Raw genomic sequence first — 17,071 nt, 5'->3', positions numbered from 1 at the left:
GGCTTGGTCCCCAGGGAGGTGAAACTGGGAGGTGGGGCCTAATGAGAGGAAGTTGGGACAATGTGGTTATGTCCTAGAAAGGGATCGTGGGACTATGATCTCTTCCTCTTTCTCTCTTTCACACACTGGCCATGAGGTGAGCAGCTTTGCTCCACATCTGCTCCCAGCCCTGATAGTCTGCCTCATCACAGGTCCCAAAGCAACAGGCCCAACTGACCAAGACTGGAACCTCGAAAACCAGAAATCAAGATCAACCTTTCTCTTCATAAGTTAATTGCCTCAGGTATTTTGTCAGAGTGGTGGAAAGCTAAGGCGTGACTATGGAGAACAAAAGGGTTACTTGTCATTTTGTGGAGTCAGGGCCACAGGATTCAGGTATTCTACAAAAAGGCCCAAATTCTCTCCTTTCTTTTGGAGATAGTAACAGAGGGAAAACCGAAGAACAATATAAATACAGAGGACAGGAGGTGGCAGGGAAAGGGCTACCTATTCCAGTGGGTCTCTTTCACTGAGCCTCAAGTTCCTCAGACATCCACAAGTACAGACTGAGCGGCCAGGGAATGGGACCCTGACATCAGAACCATCTGCTAAAAAAGCTGATAGTCAGGCTCCGCCTCCTGTTGTGCTCACCTGCAGCCTCCTGTCAATAACGAGATGTTCCAGATATTTAACAAGAGCTTTAGGGTATTTTTTAAGGCAACTGATAATATCATCTGGATTAAAACTGTTCTTCTGCTGTTCGTCCCAAGGTCTCTTGGTGAAGACTTGAACGCCAACCTAAAGGAAGAGCAGAATAGTTATTAGACTTTTTGAAGTCACTTTTTCTTCCTCTTTATTTTGGTCACTATGCATTCATGATTTGGATAAAATCATCATAAAAATATGATGATGAAATACAATAAGTAGGTACGACATTTTGGGTGTCAATCATATCCCAATAGAGTGGCTAACAAATATGGTTATGGAGAAACGTGGTCCAGCAGGAAGCAGAGAAGGTGAAGCAAAGATAGAAAAGCACCCTCTATTCAGAAACCTCCCCTCAGACATCCAGCTGGAATTTCTTTAACAATGATTTGAAACTAAAAAATGAAGCATTTATCGGTAATGAATTTTGACAACTCATGCAGTACCTATCTTGGACTATTAAGATCATCCCCAAACAGGGATGTTTCTTTGCCTAAGAATAAATGAAAATAGCCAAAAGCACTGAAAACTCAATACAGTAAACTCAGATCTCTGAACCAAGATTAGCTATTTGGTAGACTATTTATGATAGATGGTTAATCTGGGATCTGACACTGGTTCCTGAACAGAACTGCCTCCTTTCACATTGAAATACTCTGGTCTAATTCCATCTTCAAGGAAATGCTAATGAGAAAAGTATATCCATGCCAGGTTCCCCTGGGCCTTTATGTGTGCATAGTCTGTTGCCTGCAAACACACGCGTCTCCATGATCCCAAGACATGAGAAATGAAGTGGAACTGTTAAGAGTGTGACTCTGGGTTGTAAGTGTGGATTTGTGTGTTGGCTTTCTCACCAATTGGAAAAGATTCTGAATCTCTTTGAGTCTCAGTTTGCCATAGTCTGAAAAACAGGCCCACTTCAGGCTAGGGAAGGCTCAGTGGTAAGATACTTGCCTAGTATGCACAAGGTCCTGGGTTCCATCCTCCATACTGCATAAACAACAACTACAACAATATCAGAATAATAACAATGTGCACTTCGTGGAGTTGCAGTGCCATTCAAAGGAGAGACAGGGCAGGTGACAGGCCTATCAGGTGGCACACAGGATTCCAGTATGTTCTGCTGTTATTTGGGAGCGCTGAGAATGGTCTACCCCTCTCACTGGCACTAGATCCATGTTGTAAGTGTGAGCATGTCAGGAGTGGACACTGTGGGCATGCCTCAGCGGCACAGGCGGGATGGAGTAAAAGGTGAGTGCACAGGGCGCTGACCTTCCGGTCAGGACAGCACGAGGGTCTCTCCCAGGGGAGCCAAGGAAACAGTCTGCCTTTAGTGGTGAGAACCAAGAGGCTTACTATCTATGTTCCAGTCATCTATGGGAGTCACTAAGGACTCTGTCCCTCTGTCCTGAGCATGCTATCCTCTAGACAGCCCACAGCCAACAGGTGCTTTACCACTCTTGTCATTTCTCGATGTCAAAGACGGGTTGACATAAAGGAGAATGAAATTATGGCATTTGCCAGTAAATGGATGCAACAAGACACGATCATTGCTAAGTGAAATAAACCAACCCCAGAAAACCAAAGCTGAATGTTCTCTCACATGGGGGGGGGGGAGGGCACCAGATTGGACGAGGGGGCATGGGAGGGAGGGAGGGGACACGGGAATGGGAAAGACAGTAGAAGGATTCTGACATCACTTTCCTATGTTCACATATGAATACACGACCAGTGTGACTCTACGTCATGTACAACCACAAGAACAGGAAGGTAGACTCCATGTATGTACGACATGTCAAATATATTCTACTGTCATGTGTAACTAAAAAGAACAAATAAAAAATAAATAAATGTGTTCAAAGGAAAAAAAAAAAGATGGGCTAAATCCTGCTCCCCACACGGGCCTCCACACCCACAGTTTCCTTGTAGGGTGGTGGGAGCAGGCAAGGGAACCATGGTCTCTCTGGTGTGGCCCAGGCCTGGGGCTGTCTCCCAACAAGGCCCAAAGCCTTCAGGGCAGCAGCCTGCTACTGCTCCGTGACAACAGAGTGCCAGATGTCACTAGGGAGACAGGGAGACACCACAAGACTGACGGGGCTAGGCTTTTTGCTCTTCTAGAAAAGAGGGCTTCCCAGGGAGAGGATTCTAACCATGTGTCTAAGAAGCACCAAAATTCAGAACTTCTGCCAGGCGCAGTGGCACACCCCTGTAATCCCAGGGGCTGAGGCAGGAGGATCACTAGTTCAAAGCCAGCCTCAGCAAGAGAGAGGCGCTAAGCAACTCAGTGAGACCTTGTCTCTAAATAAAATACAAAACAGAGCTGGGGATGTGTCTCCATGGTCGAGTGCCCCTGAGTTCAATCTCCGGTACCCACCTGGCCCCCCCAAAAAAGAAAAAATGCAGAACTTCTTGCAGAGCTGGAGTTCAGATGACTCAAAAGAAGGTACTAAAAGGGGAACAAAGAAAACAGAGGGGTTTGAAATGTAGCTTTTTTCCCCCACTTAAAATCAAGAGCTCTCCTGGTTGGTTTTTACCAGCCACCCTCAAGAAGAAGGCAATTCTCAAGCACAAACCTCCTCACTTCTCTGCAAGACCCAGTCGGCGTAGGTCCACACCAGCTCCTGGTCCAAGCAGTAGGTGAGAAAATCAACGATGTACTCGTACAGGTCTGAGCGCGTGGAGTCCTGGATGTCCCCGTTCACGATGTTCACCCACAACTGGAAAGGAATCAAACATGAACAAAACCCAGAACACTACGTATCTTGCAGAATTAGCTTAGAAAGCCTGTGTGTTTACTTACTTGACCTTTTAAGACTTTTGGAAGTGAAGGCTGAGGATCCCTCCCTGATCAGAAAACCCCCATCCAAAACTTTGAACCCAGGAGAGCTTTACCACTGAGCACATCTCTACACCTTTTCATTTTTTAATTTCGAGACAGGGTCACACGAAGTTGCTGAGTGCCTCGCTAAGTTGTTGAGGCTGACCTCAAATTTGTAATCCACCTGCCTCAGATTCCCATGTTGCTGGGCCAAAATTTTTTAAGCATGTTGATAATGCATTTAATTGAGCCATATCCCCAGCCCTATTTTGTATTTTTTTATTTAGAGACAGGGTCACACTGAGTTGCTTAGTGCCTGGCTTTTGCTGAAACTGGCTTTGAACTCGCAATTCTCCTCCCTCAGCCTCCTGAGCCACTGGGATTACTAGCATGTGCCACCAAGCCTGGTTGATAATGCGTTTTAGATTTCAAGTTTCAAACTGAAATTAGTTCACCCCTAAAATCTATGCAAATCTTCCAAAATCTGAAAAACTCCAAAATTTGAAATACTTCTGATCCCAAGCAATCTGAATAAGGAGTATTCAACCTATAGTAGGACAAGTCATAAATGTCTAGATCAATTTTTAATCTCCTTCCTTCCTTCCCAATGTAAAGAGCCAACAAATTTTATGGGGATAGATGAGTGCTTTTCAAATCTTTCTTCATAAAATAAATAAAATGGTGACATCTATAGACACAAAAGAATTCACCTACAAGCATCAGAGAGCATCTGTTTCTATCTTCTCCATCACCTGAGCTCTTGATTCTCAGACTCTCCTTGGACAGTGATGGGAAGATGGATTTTTTTCAAAGTGTCTTGGTGATTCTGATCCCAAATGCTCCCGTTGCCTTTTGCCCAGCAGCTCAAGACAAACCCCATTGATAAAAATCTCTCGCTATTTCCTTCAGAAACTTCCCTACCCTACTAACTGAAGCTCACTGTCTGGACCCCAGGAAGAGGGAGCATGATGGGAGCAGGAAGGGATAGAGGCTGCACCTCCCCCACCATGAGCCTCATCCAGCGGTCCACCTGGCTTGGCTTCTGAGCCCCGGCAAAAGCAGGACATCTAGGAAACGGGGCTGGTGATGCCAATCTGTGGTTCTGACATCAGAATCCCAACATCTTTTATGTTATAGGTTGAGTATACCTTATCCCAAATGCAGGGGCTATAGGTATTTTGGATTTTATATTGTTTCAGATTTTGGGATTTTTGCGTATAGAGAGTGATGTATCTTGGAGGTGGGACTCAAGTCTAAGCAAGAAATTCATTTGTATCAAGTACACTTTATCCACTTTGCCCAGAGGTAAATTTATGCAATATTTTTAATAATTTTGTGCATGAAACAAGGTTTTGTTTTGGGAGGGCGTACCAGGGAATGAACTCAGGGGCACTCGACCACTGAGCCACATCCCAGCCCTATTTTGTATTTTATTCAGAGACAGGGTCTCACTGAGTTGCTTAGGGCCTTACTTTTGCTGAGGCTGGCTTTGATCCTCCTGCCTCAGCCTTCTGAGCCTCTGGAATTACAGGCATGTGCCACCACACCTGGCTGAAACAAGGTTTTATGTTGTTGAATTTTCCACTTTTGACCTCACATCAGCACTCAAATAGTTTTGGGCTTTGAAGCCAGATTTTTCTGATTAGGAATGCTTAACCTATAATCATTTCTTCAACACTGACTTCCCCAAACCAAAAAACATAATCACATATATATTGAAATTTTATCTGTGATACCCAAATATGTTTTGGCTTTGGGAAAGAAGCGCTTAATCACTAAGTCACATCTGAGCCCCATTTTATATTTTATTTAGGGTCAGGGTCTTGCCGAGTTGCTATGGCCTCACTAAGCTGCTGAGTTTGGCTTTGAATTTGTGACCCTCCTGCCTCAGCCTCCTGAGCCACTGGGATTACAGGCATGCGTCTGGCCTCCTTTAAAAAAAAAATTTAAAAAACTTTCCTTCCTCCCTCTCCCCTCTCCTTCCTCTACTCTACTGGACTTCCTTTCGCTCGTCTATTAATTTGTATTTGGTTGGTTCTTTATGCAAGCTTATCCTTCTCTTCTTGCTTTCCTCTGTTTTACTCTAGCTTCTGAAGATGGGAGAATACATTCAACCTTTGAGTTTCTGGGTCTGGCTGATTTCACTTAGCACGATGTTCTGCATTTCTACCCATTTACTGGCAAATGCCATCATCTCATTCTTGTTAATGGCTGAGTAGGACTCTGTTGTGTATAGACACCACAATGTCTTAATGCACTCATCTATTGATGGGCATCTGGGTTGATTTCAGAACTTAACTATTGTGAATTGTGCTGCTCTAAACATTGTTGTGGCTGTGTTGCTATAGTAGGCTGATTTCAAATCTTTGGGGAAAATACTCAGAAATGGGATAGCTGGGTCATCCCTAGTTTTCTGAGGAATCTCCAAACTGCTTTCCAGAGATTTAGTCTGCAGTCCCACCAATAATGTACCAGTGTTCCTTTCTCCCCACAACCTTGTGATAGTTTCCCAAAGCAACACTAAAGACTAAATAGACACTTGGCTTTGCCAAAGTCATGGAGTTGATGTTAGTTTGGTGAATATGGTTGATGTTCTTTGCTTCACACAATGAAACAAAAAAGAAATGTGGCATATATACTCAATGGAATATTACTAAGCAATAAAAGAGAATAAAATCATGGCATTTGGAGGTAAATGGATGGAGTTAGAGAAGATAATGCTTAAGTGAAGTGAGCCAAGCCCAAAAAACCAAATGCCAAATGTTTTTGATATAAGGAGGCTGATTCATAGTGGGATAGGGAGGGGGAGCATGGGAGGAATAGACAAACTCTGGGGAAGGGAGGGGGCATGGGGTAATTAATGATGGTGGAATGTGATGATCATTATTATCCAAAGTATAGATATGAAGACATGAATTGGTGTGAATGTACTGTGTATACACCAGAGATATGAAAAATTGTGCTCTATAAGTGTAATAAGAATTGTAATGCATTCTGCTGTCATATGTAAATATACATATATTTACATATATATTTACATATATATATACATATATATATACATATCAGAAAATCAGTCCAACATGCAAAAGAGTGGATAACAAAGAACAGAGGGGAGAAAGTGCTCTGAGAGTGTGAGACGAAGCTGTCAGGCTCAAAAGCAAGCTGGAAGATGCATCAATACAAGGTGAGAGACAGGCTGACAAATCCATGCTATTTCTCTCCAGGTGCAGTACCCTGCCCGGCCACCTGGAGCGCTGGTTCAAATCCCAGCTCCACCTGGGATCCCAGGCATGGCCTTGATCAGCTTCAGTTTTGTCACAGGGACATAGGGATAGTAATTTACCCAGCTCATTGGTAATGGTTATTGTCAGGAACAGTAATAAATTACTGATAAATTAATGATAAATTCAATAGCTATTTTCTGCCCTAATTTTCTTATAAGACAGTGATGTCACATACCCTGTGGTTCAATAAGAAGTCTTATTCAAATAAGTAGAAAAAATAGTGGACTAAAGGTTAAAAAGTAGGGAGAAGGAGGATAGATGGAGGTTGGATAATAGAAAACAAAATACAGTTAGAAGAAGTAGGTGCTACTGTTCTACAGCTCAGAACTGCAGTTTACAACAATTTATTACAGATTTTAAAACAGAGGAGTTCGAAGATTCCCAACACAAAGAAGTGATAAATATGTTTAAGGGATCGGCAATGCTAATTACCCTGATTTGACCATTTTGTGTCCTGTACATGTATCATCGAGTTATCACACTGTACCCTATAAGTGTGTACAATTATTTCACGTCTACTTAAAAAAATTAAAAATAAATTATCAGTACTTTTTCATTTGAAAATTTTTCAAGTTTCAAAATCTCAATCTGGATAGTGCTCTTCAAAGAAATACAAAGACAAAGAAATGAAAAGTCTTGGCCATCATTTCTCAAGGAATTCACTTTCTAAAACAACATTATTTTTGTTCTGGATAAAAGGAGTTATAGATCAGACAAAAGTGGTTTCTATCGATTTGTGGATTTAGCTTTTTTTGCTAAGTAACACCGAGTTAAAGGACACCGATTTCAACATAACGCCCAAATGCTTTTGGACCCACCTGCAGTGCGGCGGCATCTTGGTTATTGTAATGATAGAGCAGTCCAAGTGCAAAATACCTGGAAGAGAACAAAACAGTCAGGACAATGGGTCCCCATGACTCGCTGCAGGCAAAAACAGCACAGTGACCTCCCCTGGCTTGCTCCCCTGGATCCTATTCAACTCAGAAGACAGCTAACTTCAAACAAAAGGATCCTCACTTCTATCCATTTTGCTTATGGCACTAAAAACAGGTGCTCCATCAATCTCCAAAAAAGGATGATTCCAATCTCGGGAGAGCTGAGAAAAGAAAATACCACGATACTAGCATTTGGAATTGCTTTCTATTTTGCTTCAAATACTAATACAGTTTCATATATCTTCAGTTACCACAGTAGCCCCTGACGTAGTGGTAAGAGCATGTGAAGGTCCACTGTCTGAGCATTTCTTGAGAAAAGGGGCAAGAAGCTTCAACCTGAACAACAGCAGAGAAGACTGATGGTGTCCGGGAACCACAGACAACAGAAAGTCAAGGGCATTCAGGAAGAGGGTCCCAGAGGTCAGAGACCTCAGTTTCTACTAAGGCTCCGTGACTGATGAACTGAATTGCACTGAGCAAAAAGACTAACTGACCCAGTCTTCTATGTCCTCATTTACAAATGGGAAGGACTGGCACGATGCTCACAAACTGTTTCAGAATTTGGAGCACTTCAGATTTTGGATTTTCCAATTAGGGATGTTTCACTGCAGAAATCTATGCAAACATCCAAAACTCTGAAACTCTGAAACCTGCAATGCTTCTGTTGCAAGCACCTTCGGTCAGGAATACTCAGCCTATAACACCACTCCATAGCATGTTCTGGTAACCTAGGAAACTGAGGACAGAGCCAAAACCCTCGTGGAAGCCCAGGTCATCTCAGGCACTGAACAGGGTCTAGCATGGTGACCCCCAGGATCTCTGTGGGATTTCATCAGTCCTTCTGCCCCTTCAAATTCTTAACAAAAATCATAGGCAAAAAAAAATATTTTTAAAAAACTTACTGCTTATATGAAATTGAGAGATCACCCAATGCCTTTCATTTTTATTTTATTTTATTTTTTAAAGAGAGAGTGAGAGAGAGAGAGAGAGAGAGAGAGAGAATTTTTAATATTTATTTTTTAGTTCTCGGCTGACACAACATCTTTGTTGGTATGTGGTGCTGAGGATCGAACCCGGGCCGCATGCATGCCAGGCGAGTGCGCTACCGCTTGAGCCACATCCTCAGCCCCTTTGCCCTTCATTTTTAAAGATAAGAAAACTGGGGCCCAGAATGGTCAGTTCTGTGACTTCCTACCCTGGAAGAAGAAGCTGCCAGCCCTAATCAAGCCAGTCACTATGCACCAAGTGGCCCTGGACAGGAGGCTGCTACTAACTCATGGACGTAATGAAGGCAGTTTTCAACCATGACTTTGTGGGACCAAGGTCAAAAACCATGCCACTTCATCATTTATCCAGGTGTCTATTTAAGCAGTTTGGTTATCAAAGACTCAATGCACCTTTTTTTTTTTTGTGTACTAGGGATTGAACTCAGGGGCATTTAACCACTGAGCCACATCCCCAGCCCTTTTTTGTATTTTATTCAGAGACAGGGTCTCACTGAGTTGCTTAGCGCCTCGCTAAGTTGCTCAGGATGGCTTTGAACTTGTGATCCTCCTGCCTCAGCCTTGAGCTGCTGGGATTACAGGTGCATACCACCACACCTGGCCAATGCAGTCTTTAATTAAAAATCACATGGCATTTGCACAAGTGAATCCTCGGTTGACAACAGAAGAAACTTAAAAATGGCTCCGTTTATTAACAAAGCCCATGACTAGTTCTAAATTGTAGTCTTACTATTAAAGAATGAGGAGTGAATGGCCCTCGACACCCCTTGGATAGTGATAAGAGCAACAGCATCTGGAGAGCACTCAGCTCCTGAGGTCACTACAATTTCAAGGTAGCCACTGAGTGGACCTGCCAGGAACCAAATGTCACACTGGCTACATCAGCTTCGCGGCAGCCCGAGCAGGAAGCCCATCCCGCTGGAGGAGAACACTCACTTTTTGTGCTTCTCTAGCCAGGCAGCACTGTCCGTCAGAAGACAGAAGTTCTCGGTGACCAGGAGGTCCAGCAGGCTGTCGTGGTCAGCCTCTGCATACAGCTTGAGCAAAGCTGTGTCAATGTCCTCTTTGTAGCCATTAGCGACCTCTGTGCTGCGGACTTCGTTCAGGTAGCTCATGAGGAAGCGTTTGCACTTGGCCATCTTCTCCTGGTCCCCTTGGGTCAGCTGGTTCAGGTCTGCGTACTCGTGAAGAGGAGGGTGGGACCGAGTGAATGAAGAGGAGGTGGGCAACAGGAAGGGGTAGAGAGAGATCAGCTCCCGGACGTCAAGCTGGCCGCTTCTGCAATTACAGTGTCAAACTAAATGAAGCAAAAAGAGAGAAAGTACACATAGGCACACAAACGACACTGGAGGGCAGTGCCTGTGGGCACACGTGAACAGGGGTGGACACGGGGTGGCACATCGGAGCGATCCTCCGAATCTGCAAGTACAAGGCAGCACTACCTATCTGAGACACCACCTGGTTCCACAAGAGAACCGGAATGGCAGTCACAGACACGTGAGCCCACAGCGTGCAAGTGGAACATCGAGATGCTTACACTGCCAGGAAAACCCAGGGTAGCCCTGGCACCTCAGAACCACGGCAGACCAAGCCCAACCAAGGATGTCACACATCAGCATCCAGGCAGACAATGTCACAGTTCTTCCAAAAACCACTGTTTTCCTGACGTTCAACTATAAATAGATTGGGGACAGTTCTTGAAGGAGAATTTATAAGAACTTGACACAAGCCAGGCACGTTGGTGCACACCTGTAATCCCAGTGGCTCGGGAGGGTAAGGCAGGAGGATCACAAGTTTGAGGCCAGACCCAGCAACTTAGCAAGTCCCCGTCTCATAATAAAAAACAAAAAGGACTGGGGATGTGGTTAAGTGCCCTGGGTTCAATTCCTAGAACCAAATAAAAGACCCTAACACTGGCAAAGGTCTGACTATGTAGGAGACAGAACTATTCATGCTGCCATTTCTGCTGTGATTCTTGACAGAATTCAGAGCAGAACATTAGGATGCAGCTTTCAAATGGCCAGCAGAACATCCTGAGACCACATTTGTTGATGTCCCCTGTCTAACTCATTGCTGGGCCCTTTTCCCTCCAGCCTGCTGGTCCCCTTGGCAATAACAACATCAATGGAGGCATCACAGAGCTATAGGTCTCCACCTGGGCCCAATGTCAGAGCCACCTGTGGGACAGTTCTGGAGGAAAAAGAAGTGGGGACTGCCCCAACCCTGGGACTGTCCCTGCCTGCAATGTTCACTACATCCCCTCAGCCGTCTCTGAGCTCCCATCCCCCACTCCACTGGCTTCTGCCTCCGTCTCCCTTCCTTCCACTCCCCTCCCCGCACCCTCACCCCCCTCAACCTGTAATGGCCTGTACAGCCTACGGCCTCGGTTAGGCACGGTCCTTCCCACCAGATCCCAAACCGCCTTATCACTTCAGCCCTAACACCCAATGGCAACCCCTGGCCCAGGGCAACACCATGCCTCTCAGCCTTGGCCCTTGCTGTACCCTTTGCCTAAAGCAGCGGTTCTCAATGGGAAGCCATGTTGCTCCCTGGGGAACACGAGGCATGTCTGGAGACAGTTTTGTCATGACTTGGAGTGCGTTACTAACCCCTAGTAGGTAGGAGCCAGCTGCTGCTGAACATCCTATGATGCACCAGACAGCACCCCCGCCCAAGAACTATCTGTCCCACAATGTCAACAGTGCCACAGTTGAGAAACCCTGGCCTAAAGTATGATTCTTGATTTGGGAAACTTCTGCTCACTGTTTGAGATCCAGGACGAATCCAGGGAAGGAAGATTCTTCTACTGTCCAACCTCAGCCCATGCCCTGCTCTCAAGACAGAACAGCACCCACACAGGCAATGGGTGCAAAGTGCCTTCTCCAAACTAGCATGGGCACCTCCAAACTAGCATGGGCACCCCGAGAAGCAGAGGCACTGTCGTGTCTTTACAACTCTCTCTCTGCTTAGGTCGAGTTTGCTGAGTGAAAAAAGAGCCACTGGATACACAGAGACAGGCTGCAGAATACATGGAGAACAAATGCACAGTACCTGTCCCCACGACAGGAATGAGGCGTGGGTTTTCTTACCAACCATGATTAGCTGACAGTTATGGCACAGGAAGGGACAGTGGAATCATCCTTGTCACAGGAGCACCTTAAACACCTATCAATTCTCTCAGACTTTTTTTTTTTCTTTTTTTAGTACCAGGAATGCTTAACTACTAAGCCACACTCTCAACCCTTTTTTATATTTTATTAGAGACAGGGTTTCGCTGAGTTGCTTATCGTTAATTTGCTAAGGCTGGCTTTGAACTGGTGATTCTCCGGCCTCAGCCTCCCAAGTCGCTGGGATTACAGACTTGCACCACCGTGCCTGGCTCTCAGTCACACTTTTGACAAAAACTGAGCAGCAGTCAACCTGAAGTGGAGCTACTGAGAAGCAAATGTATGGAAGAACCTTGTCCTAATGACAGACAGGCCCAACAACTTCTATTCTCTTTGTAAGGTCAGGCAGCGGGGGCAACCAAAAGGAGGCAGATGTTAAAAGGCTGCTGAACGAGGCTTTATTGAGATCCTACTCCTGGGCAGAACCCTCAGACCAACAGAGCAAGAGGAGGCTCTGAGGAGAAACTGCATGGGGGCTCGACCAGACTAGAATCTTATGGGGCTTAGGGCAGGAAGGGAGGGCTTGGGACAGGTAGAGGGGTTTTTAGAGTCTCTTGTCCCACTGCATTTGGACGGGAGCTGGCTAAGATCCAGAACTGGCCAGGGGACCCCACTGATTGACAGGCAGTTCCCACGGTGCCCCATCGGTGTTTCTTTCGTGCGTGGGGGGCTGCTTGGTGCTTTGTTCCTAAGTCACTTCATCGACCTAACACTCTTATCAAAACAGGAGACCATGCATCCATGGCCATTCGCCCACTGTCTCAGATTGACCCACAAGGAAAAGAAGATGTTTGGAGATAAACACACCATGATATCAATGAGGAGGTATTTGACATTGCAGGAAAAAACAAGGAATGGCAGAAGAGTTGAGGTCCAAAGTCACAAAGAATCTATTTAAGTCCCAAAGCCACTGATCTCTCTAGGAACAGATGGTAGCAGCACATAGGATTTGTAGGAGTAAAAGTGGTATCAGTCATCATTACTCACAGAATGAGTCTTGACACAGAAATCCATTCTCTACACCCAATTTTGTGACAGCAACATGTCAGTACGTGTGCGGGTTATACGCGATCATCTCCAAGAATGGGCAACAGATGGTATGACACAGACAGGGTTCCCCTCAAGTCGTCACCGAGCTGCAAATGATCTACATCCTGTTTGCTAGGTAGCTATAAACTGCAGACTCTGTTTGAGTGAGGCGCTGGGAAAAGTCACTGGGAAGGCGGGGCTTCGGGGGCGGGGCTTCGGGGGGCAGGTCTTCAGGGTGGGGCTTCAGGGGGCGGGGCTTCAGGGGCGGGGCTCCAGGGGGCAGGTCTTCAGGGTGGGGCTTCAGGGGCGGGTCTTCAGGGGGCGGGTCTTCAGGGGGCGGGGCTCCAGGGCGTGTTCAAGGGTGTGTAACTTGGCCGCCTCACCAAGCACCCCACCCCGCCAGAGCAAGGGCAGCTGGAAGAGCAGGTGCCAGGGCAAGGGGTATGCCTGTAGATGGGCACAAGGGACGAATGGCAAAAGTGGCTCAGGGGAGCGCCCTGCAGATACAGCACTAATCACAATGCCCAGGGACTCCTGACGACAAAACTCAGCTTCCAACTTCCTAACAGAACTGACCAGGAATACCACACTTCGAAAGCTTTTAGAAGACGATGAAAAGTTTTCATAGATTTTTTCCAGAAAGCCCTTGCTTTTTCTAAATTCAGAATCTAATAAGATCTACGGAGAGAAGGAAGCACAAACAGCTGGTTCCTCAGAATCCTCACATTAGCACCCTTCAGACTCCTCCTCGGGCAGCCCCCAGCCCCGAGACCTCCTCCACAGAACTCTCCTCACAGGCTGCCCCACCCTCCCTAGAACTAGGCCCTTTCGTCTAAGGCTGGGACCCAGCCCAGCCCATCTGCAGCTCCAGCTAACCACTGTAGCATTTCCCACCAGGATGTCACAGGAGCACGAGGTCTGAGCACAGGGGGCACTGTCAAGGCAGCTACTGACACCTCAGATTACCTGAACAGCTCTTTAGCTTCCAGGAACTGAAGTTGTGCAAACTGGATGAAGCCCGCCTGCTGCAGAATCCTTCGGTACATGACCTGGAAGGAAACAGATTTCATTTCTTAGAGACACCTTATGGCCATCCCAGAGAGCGGGAGGTATCACTTCATGGTAGAGCACTTGCCTAGCCCAGCATTGTACCAAAAAAAAAAAAAAAAAAAAAGAAAAGAAAGAAAGAAAGAAAGAAAGGGGAACCTAAATTTCAAATCCACAACTCAAGTTAAATGATTATCATTATAGAGAAATAGGAAGTTATAAGTTAGAGAAAAAGGTATATATGAAATTTTATACACAGTCACCCTTCAGTACCCAAGAGGGATTAGTCAGAGGGACCCCTACATACACCAACAGGCAAGGATGCCTTATATAAAATGGCACAGTATTTCTACAGAACCTATACACCCTCCTGTACACTAAATTATCTCTAAATTATTTATAATACCAAATGTAATGCAAATGCTATGTAAATAGCTATTATGCCATATTGCTTATAAAATAATGTACAAAAAAGGGTCTGCATTTGGTCAGTGCACATGCAACTTTTTTTTTTCTTTTTAGTACTGGGATGGTACCCAGGGCCTCATGCATGCTAGCAAGCATTCTACCACTAGGCTGCACCCTCAGCCCCCTGATTTATTTCTCTGAAAACTTTTGATTAACAGGTGTTTTCATGGATCTGTGTCCATAAATCCCCAATCCTTCCTCACTGTACGGCTTTATCTTCTCCTCGTTATTAACCAGCAGGACCTCAATAATTGCTTCTGCCTCTGGCTGCTCAGGTGGACAGAACAACTCAGGGTTTCTGGGAGTCTAGGAGCTAGCTGCCCACCCTCCCACTCTTCCAAAATCCACACTTTCCAGAGTATCCCTGGGATACTCACAAGGTTTAATGACCACACAGATGCCTGGGCTCTCTCAGCCAGAGCTAGGGACATGCTAGGCATTCTCTCCTGGGGACACCCCACCCACAGGACACGGCAGTCTGCGTTCCTGCAGCCAAGGTGCAGTTACCCATTTGATTCACTGTGACACTGCTTTCCTTTACCACAGGATCCTTTGCTCCTGTAACATGCAGCAACAGCAATACATGCTTCTAGAACCTTCCTGGGGCATCAATCCCACCCACTCTCTGTCATTGCCCAACTTCTCATTTTTGTGTGCTCACAGTTTGAAATGACTTCTAGACACTCTCTTCTCACATCAGTCAGCCGTAGTCCAGCCCTTGTCCTCCCTGCTAAAGACCTGGCTCTGTCTTAACTGTTCTCTCTGACCTTAATCCTTCCTCCTTCTGATCCACCACTCTCTTCCACAAGCCATCAATTCCCCAACCCAAGGCACACACTTCAGCATCCCCATACTACTGGCTGAATCTGCCATTTAGAGCTTATGGACCTGAAGGGCTATGTGGTCCATTTCCACAAAACTCTGCTCACTGCCATTCACCATCCCCGATTTGAAGACAAGAAAATTCTGCTCAGAGATGTTAAGATTTTAGGCCAAAGTAACTCAAGTAATAAATGGTTGAGCTATGATTCAAGGCCAGATCTTTCAGGTTCTATAGGCCAATGCTTTCCTGTTATTGCTTTTTTAGAACAATGCTGTTCTCTCAAATTAGCTTTAAAAGGACTTTCACTACAGTTTTATTTTATTTTACTTTCCTTTAGTGCTGGGGATGGAACCCAGAGCCTCACACATGCAAAGTAAGTCAGTGTTCTACCACTGAGCTACATCCCAGCTCACTAGTATCACAGGGCTCTCAAAAGTATGACGACAGTTCCTCCCGGGCCTCAGTAGACATTCTCTTCTTTCCATCAGCTTTTATTTTTCTTCCCCTAACCAGCTATTTCTGACCTAAAGACAGACCTAATTATACCTCCCAACACTCAGCCAAGATAGCAGGCCAGGGTTCTGTTGCCTGGGAACGCCAGGTCCATCGCTGAAAGTAGAAATGAGGGAGGCCGTTCCTGCAGCAGGAAGGATTCTCAATCCCACCTGAGCTTGTCAATGAGACATGGGCTGAGTGGCAATCCATTCCCTATGGCTGTAGGACTCAGATGTCATCTACTCTCCCACTACCTGAAGGAAAACAGAGATTTCTTTTACTGATACTCCTAATCTCCACAAATAAGGAGTGCTATGGTTCAAATGTGCCCTGAAAGGTCCTGTGTTGAAAGACTTAACTTCCAAGTACACATGTGGCCGGCACTGAGAGTTGAGGTCTTTTGGTATTAATTAGAATTAGGCGAGGTCATGAGGGTGAGGCCCTCATTTGGCATTAGAAGAGGAAGAGACCTGAGGTGGCACTTGCTCTGCCACCATGGGATGCCCTCTGCCATGTTAGGATGTAGCCAGGAAGGCCTACCACATGCCAAGCAAATGCTACTGCCATGCTCTTCCACGCCTCTAGAACCGTAAGCCAAATAAAATTCTAGTCTTATAAATCACCATGTCTCAGGTATTTTGTTAGAGCAAGAAAACCAACTAAGACAGAGTGCTATTTTCTATATCCTAGTCTGAGAATGACACATGTAGACTTGGAAGGAGCATGCAAAAATATTCTTTCATCTTGGATTTAGGCCCCATGGACACTGAAATGAAGGGCAATATAAAGAACAATATCAAATTTTACCTACAAATGCCTGATTAGAAACTTTACCAAGTACAACCAATTCTTGGTTCTCTGAAGGTGCGTAATTTCCACGTGTCTGACACCTCTTCTTGCTTTCTGCTCGGGTGATACCAACTACAAAACCTGTTGTGAAATATATGACCATGGGAAAAGGACAGGAAGGGTGAGTACATGGGAATGACGGGGAAAGTTTTAGGTAGACTGTGATGTTGTTCTTTGTCTCATCCTTTGTTTCAATGTCCCTGGTGCTTATATCTAGGGTGAAGGCATCCCTTGCACGTCTGTTTATCTCCTAACACCACAGCTAACTCAAAGACTCTCTTCTTCTTCTTTTGTTATTAGTTCATCCTTTAGTTAGGAAGTTATCAAAATCCCCAGGTAGAGCATATTTCAGACAAACAGACATCTGGGGAGACACTTAGTATCTACTCTGCCCCAAGGTTGGGGCCCAACACTCAAGTCAGGATAAAGTGGTCATGTGTATTCTGGGAGTATAAATTGAAGTTA

At 45.5% G+C, this 17,071-nt stretch overlaps 1 protein-coding gene across 3 annotated transcripts in view; it reads right to left on the bottom strand.

The window, feature by feature from the left end:
- The window catches only part of Tgfbrap1 (transforming growth factor beta receptor associated protein 1), a 71,800-nt gene that overhangs the window by 11,352 nt on the left and 43,377 nt on the right, over positions 1-17,071 (bottom strand). For all 3 annotated transcript variants that reach the window (XM_005340025.5, XM_078028728.1, XM_078028727.1), the window contains exons 5-9: positions 13,891-13,973; positions 9,665-10,006; positions 7,608-7,665; positions 3,258-3,401; positions 631-777 (exon numbers count right to left, since the gene is read on the bottom strand). In XM_005340025.5, the coding sequence (XP_005340082.1) occupies positions 631-777; positions 3,258-3,401; positions 7,608-7,665; positions 9,665-10,006; positions 13,891-13,973 (774 nt within the window). The remainder of the gene's footprint in view (positions 1-630; positions 778-3,257; positions 3,402-7,607; positions 7,666-9,664; positions 10,007-13,890; positions 13,974-17,071) is intronic.

The sequence above is a fragment of the Ictidomys tridecemlineatus genome, chromosome 12 (genome assembly GCF_052094955.1).
Source record: "Ictidomys tridecemlineatus isolate mIctTri1 chromosome 12, mIctTri1.hap1, whole genome shotgun sequence".
NCBI classification, from domain to species: domain Eukaryota; kingdom Metazoa; phylum Chordata; class Mammalia; order Rodentia; family Sciuridae; genus Ictidomys; species Ictidomys tridecemlineatus.
Note: the sequence above shows the minus strand (reverse complement) of the source record. Positions and strands in the feature narration are given on the sequence as shown.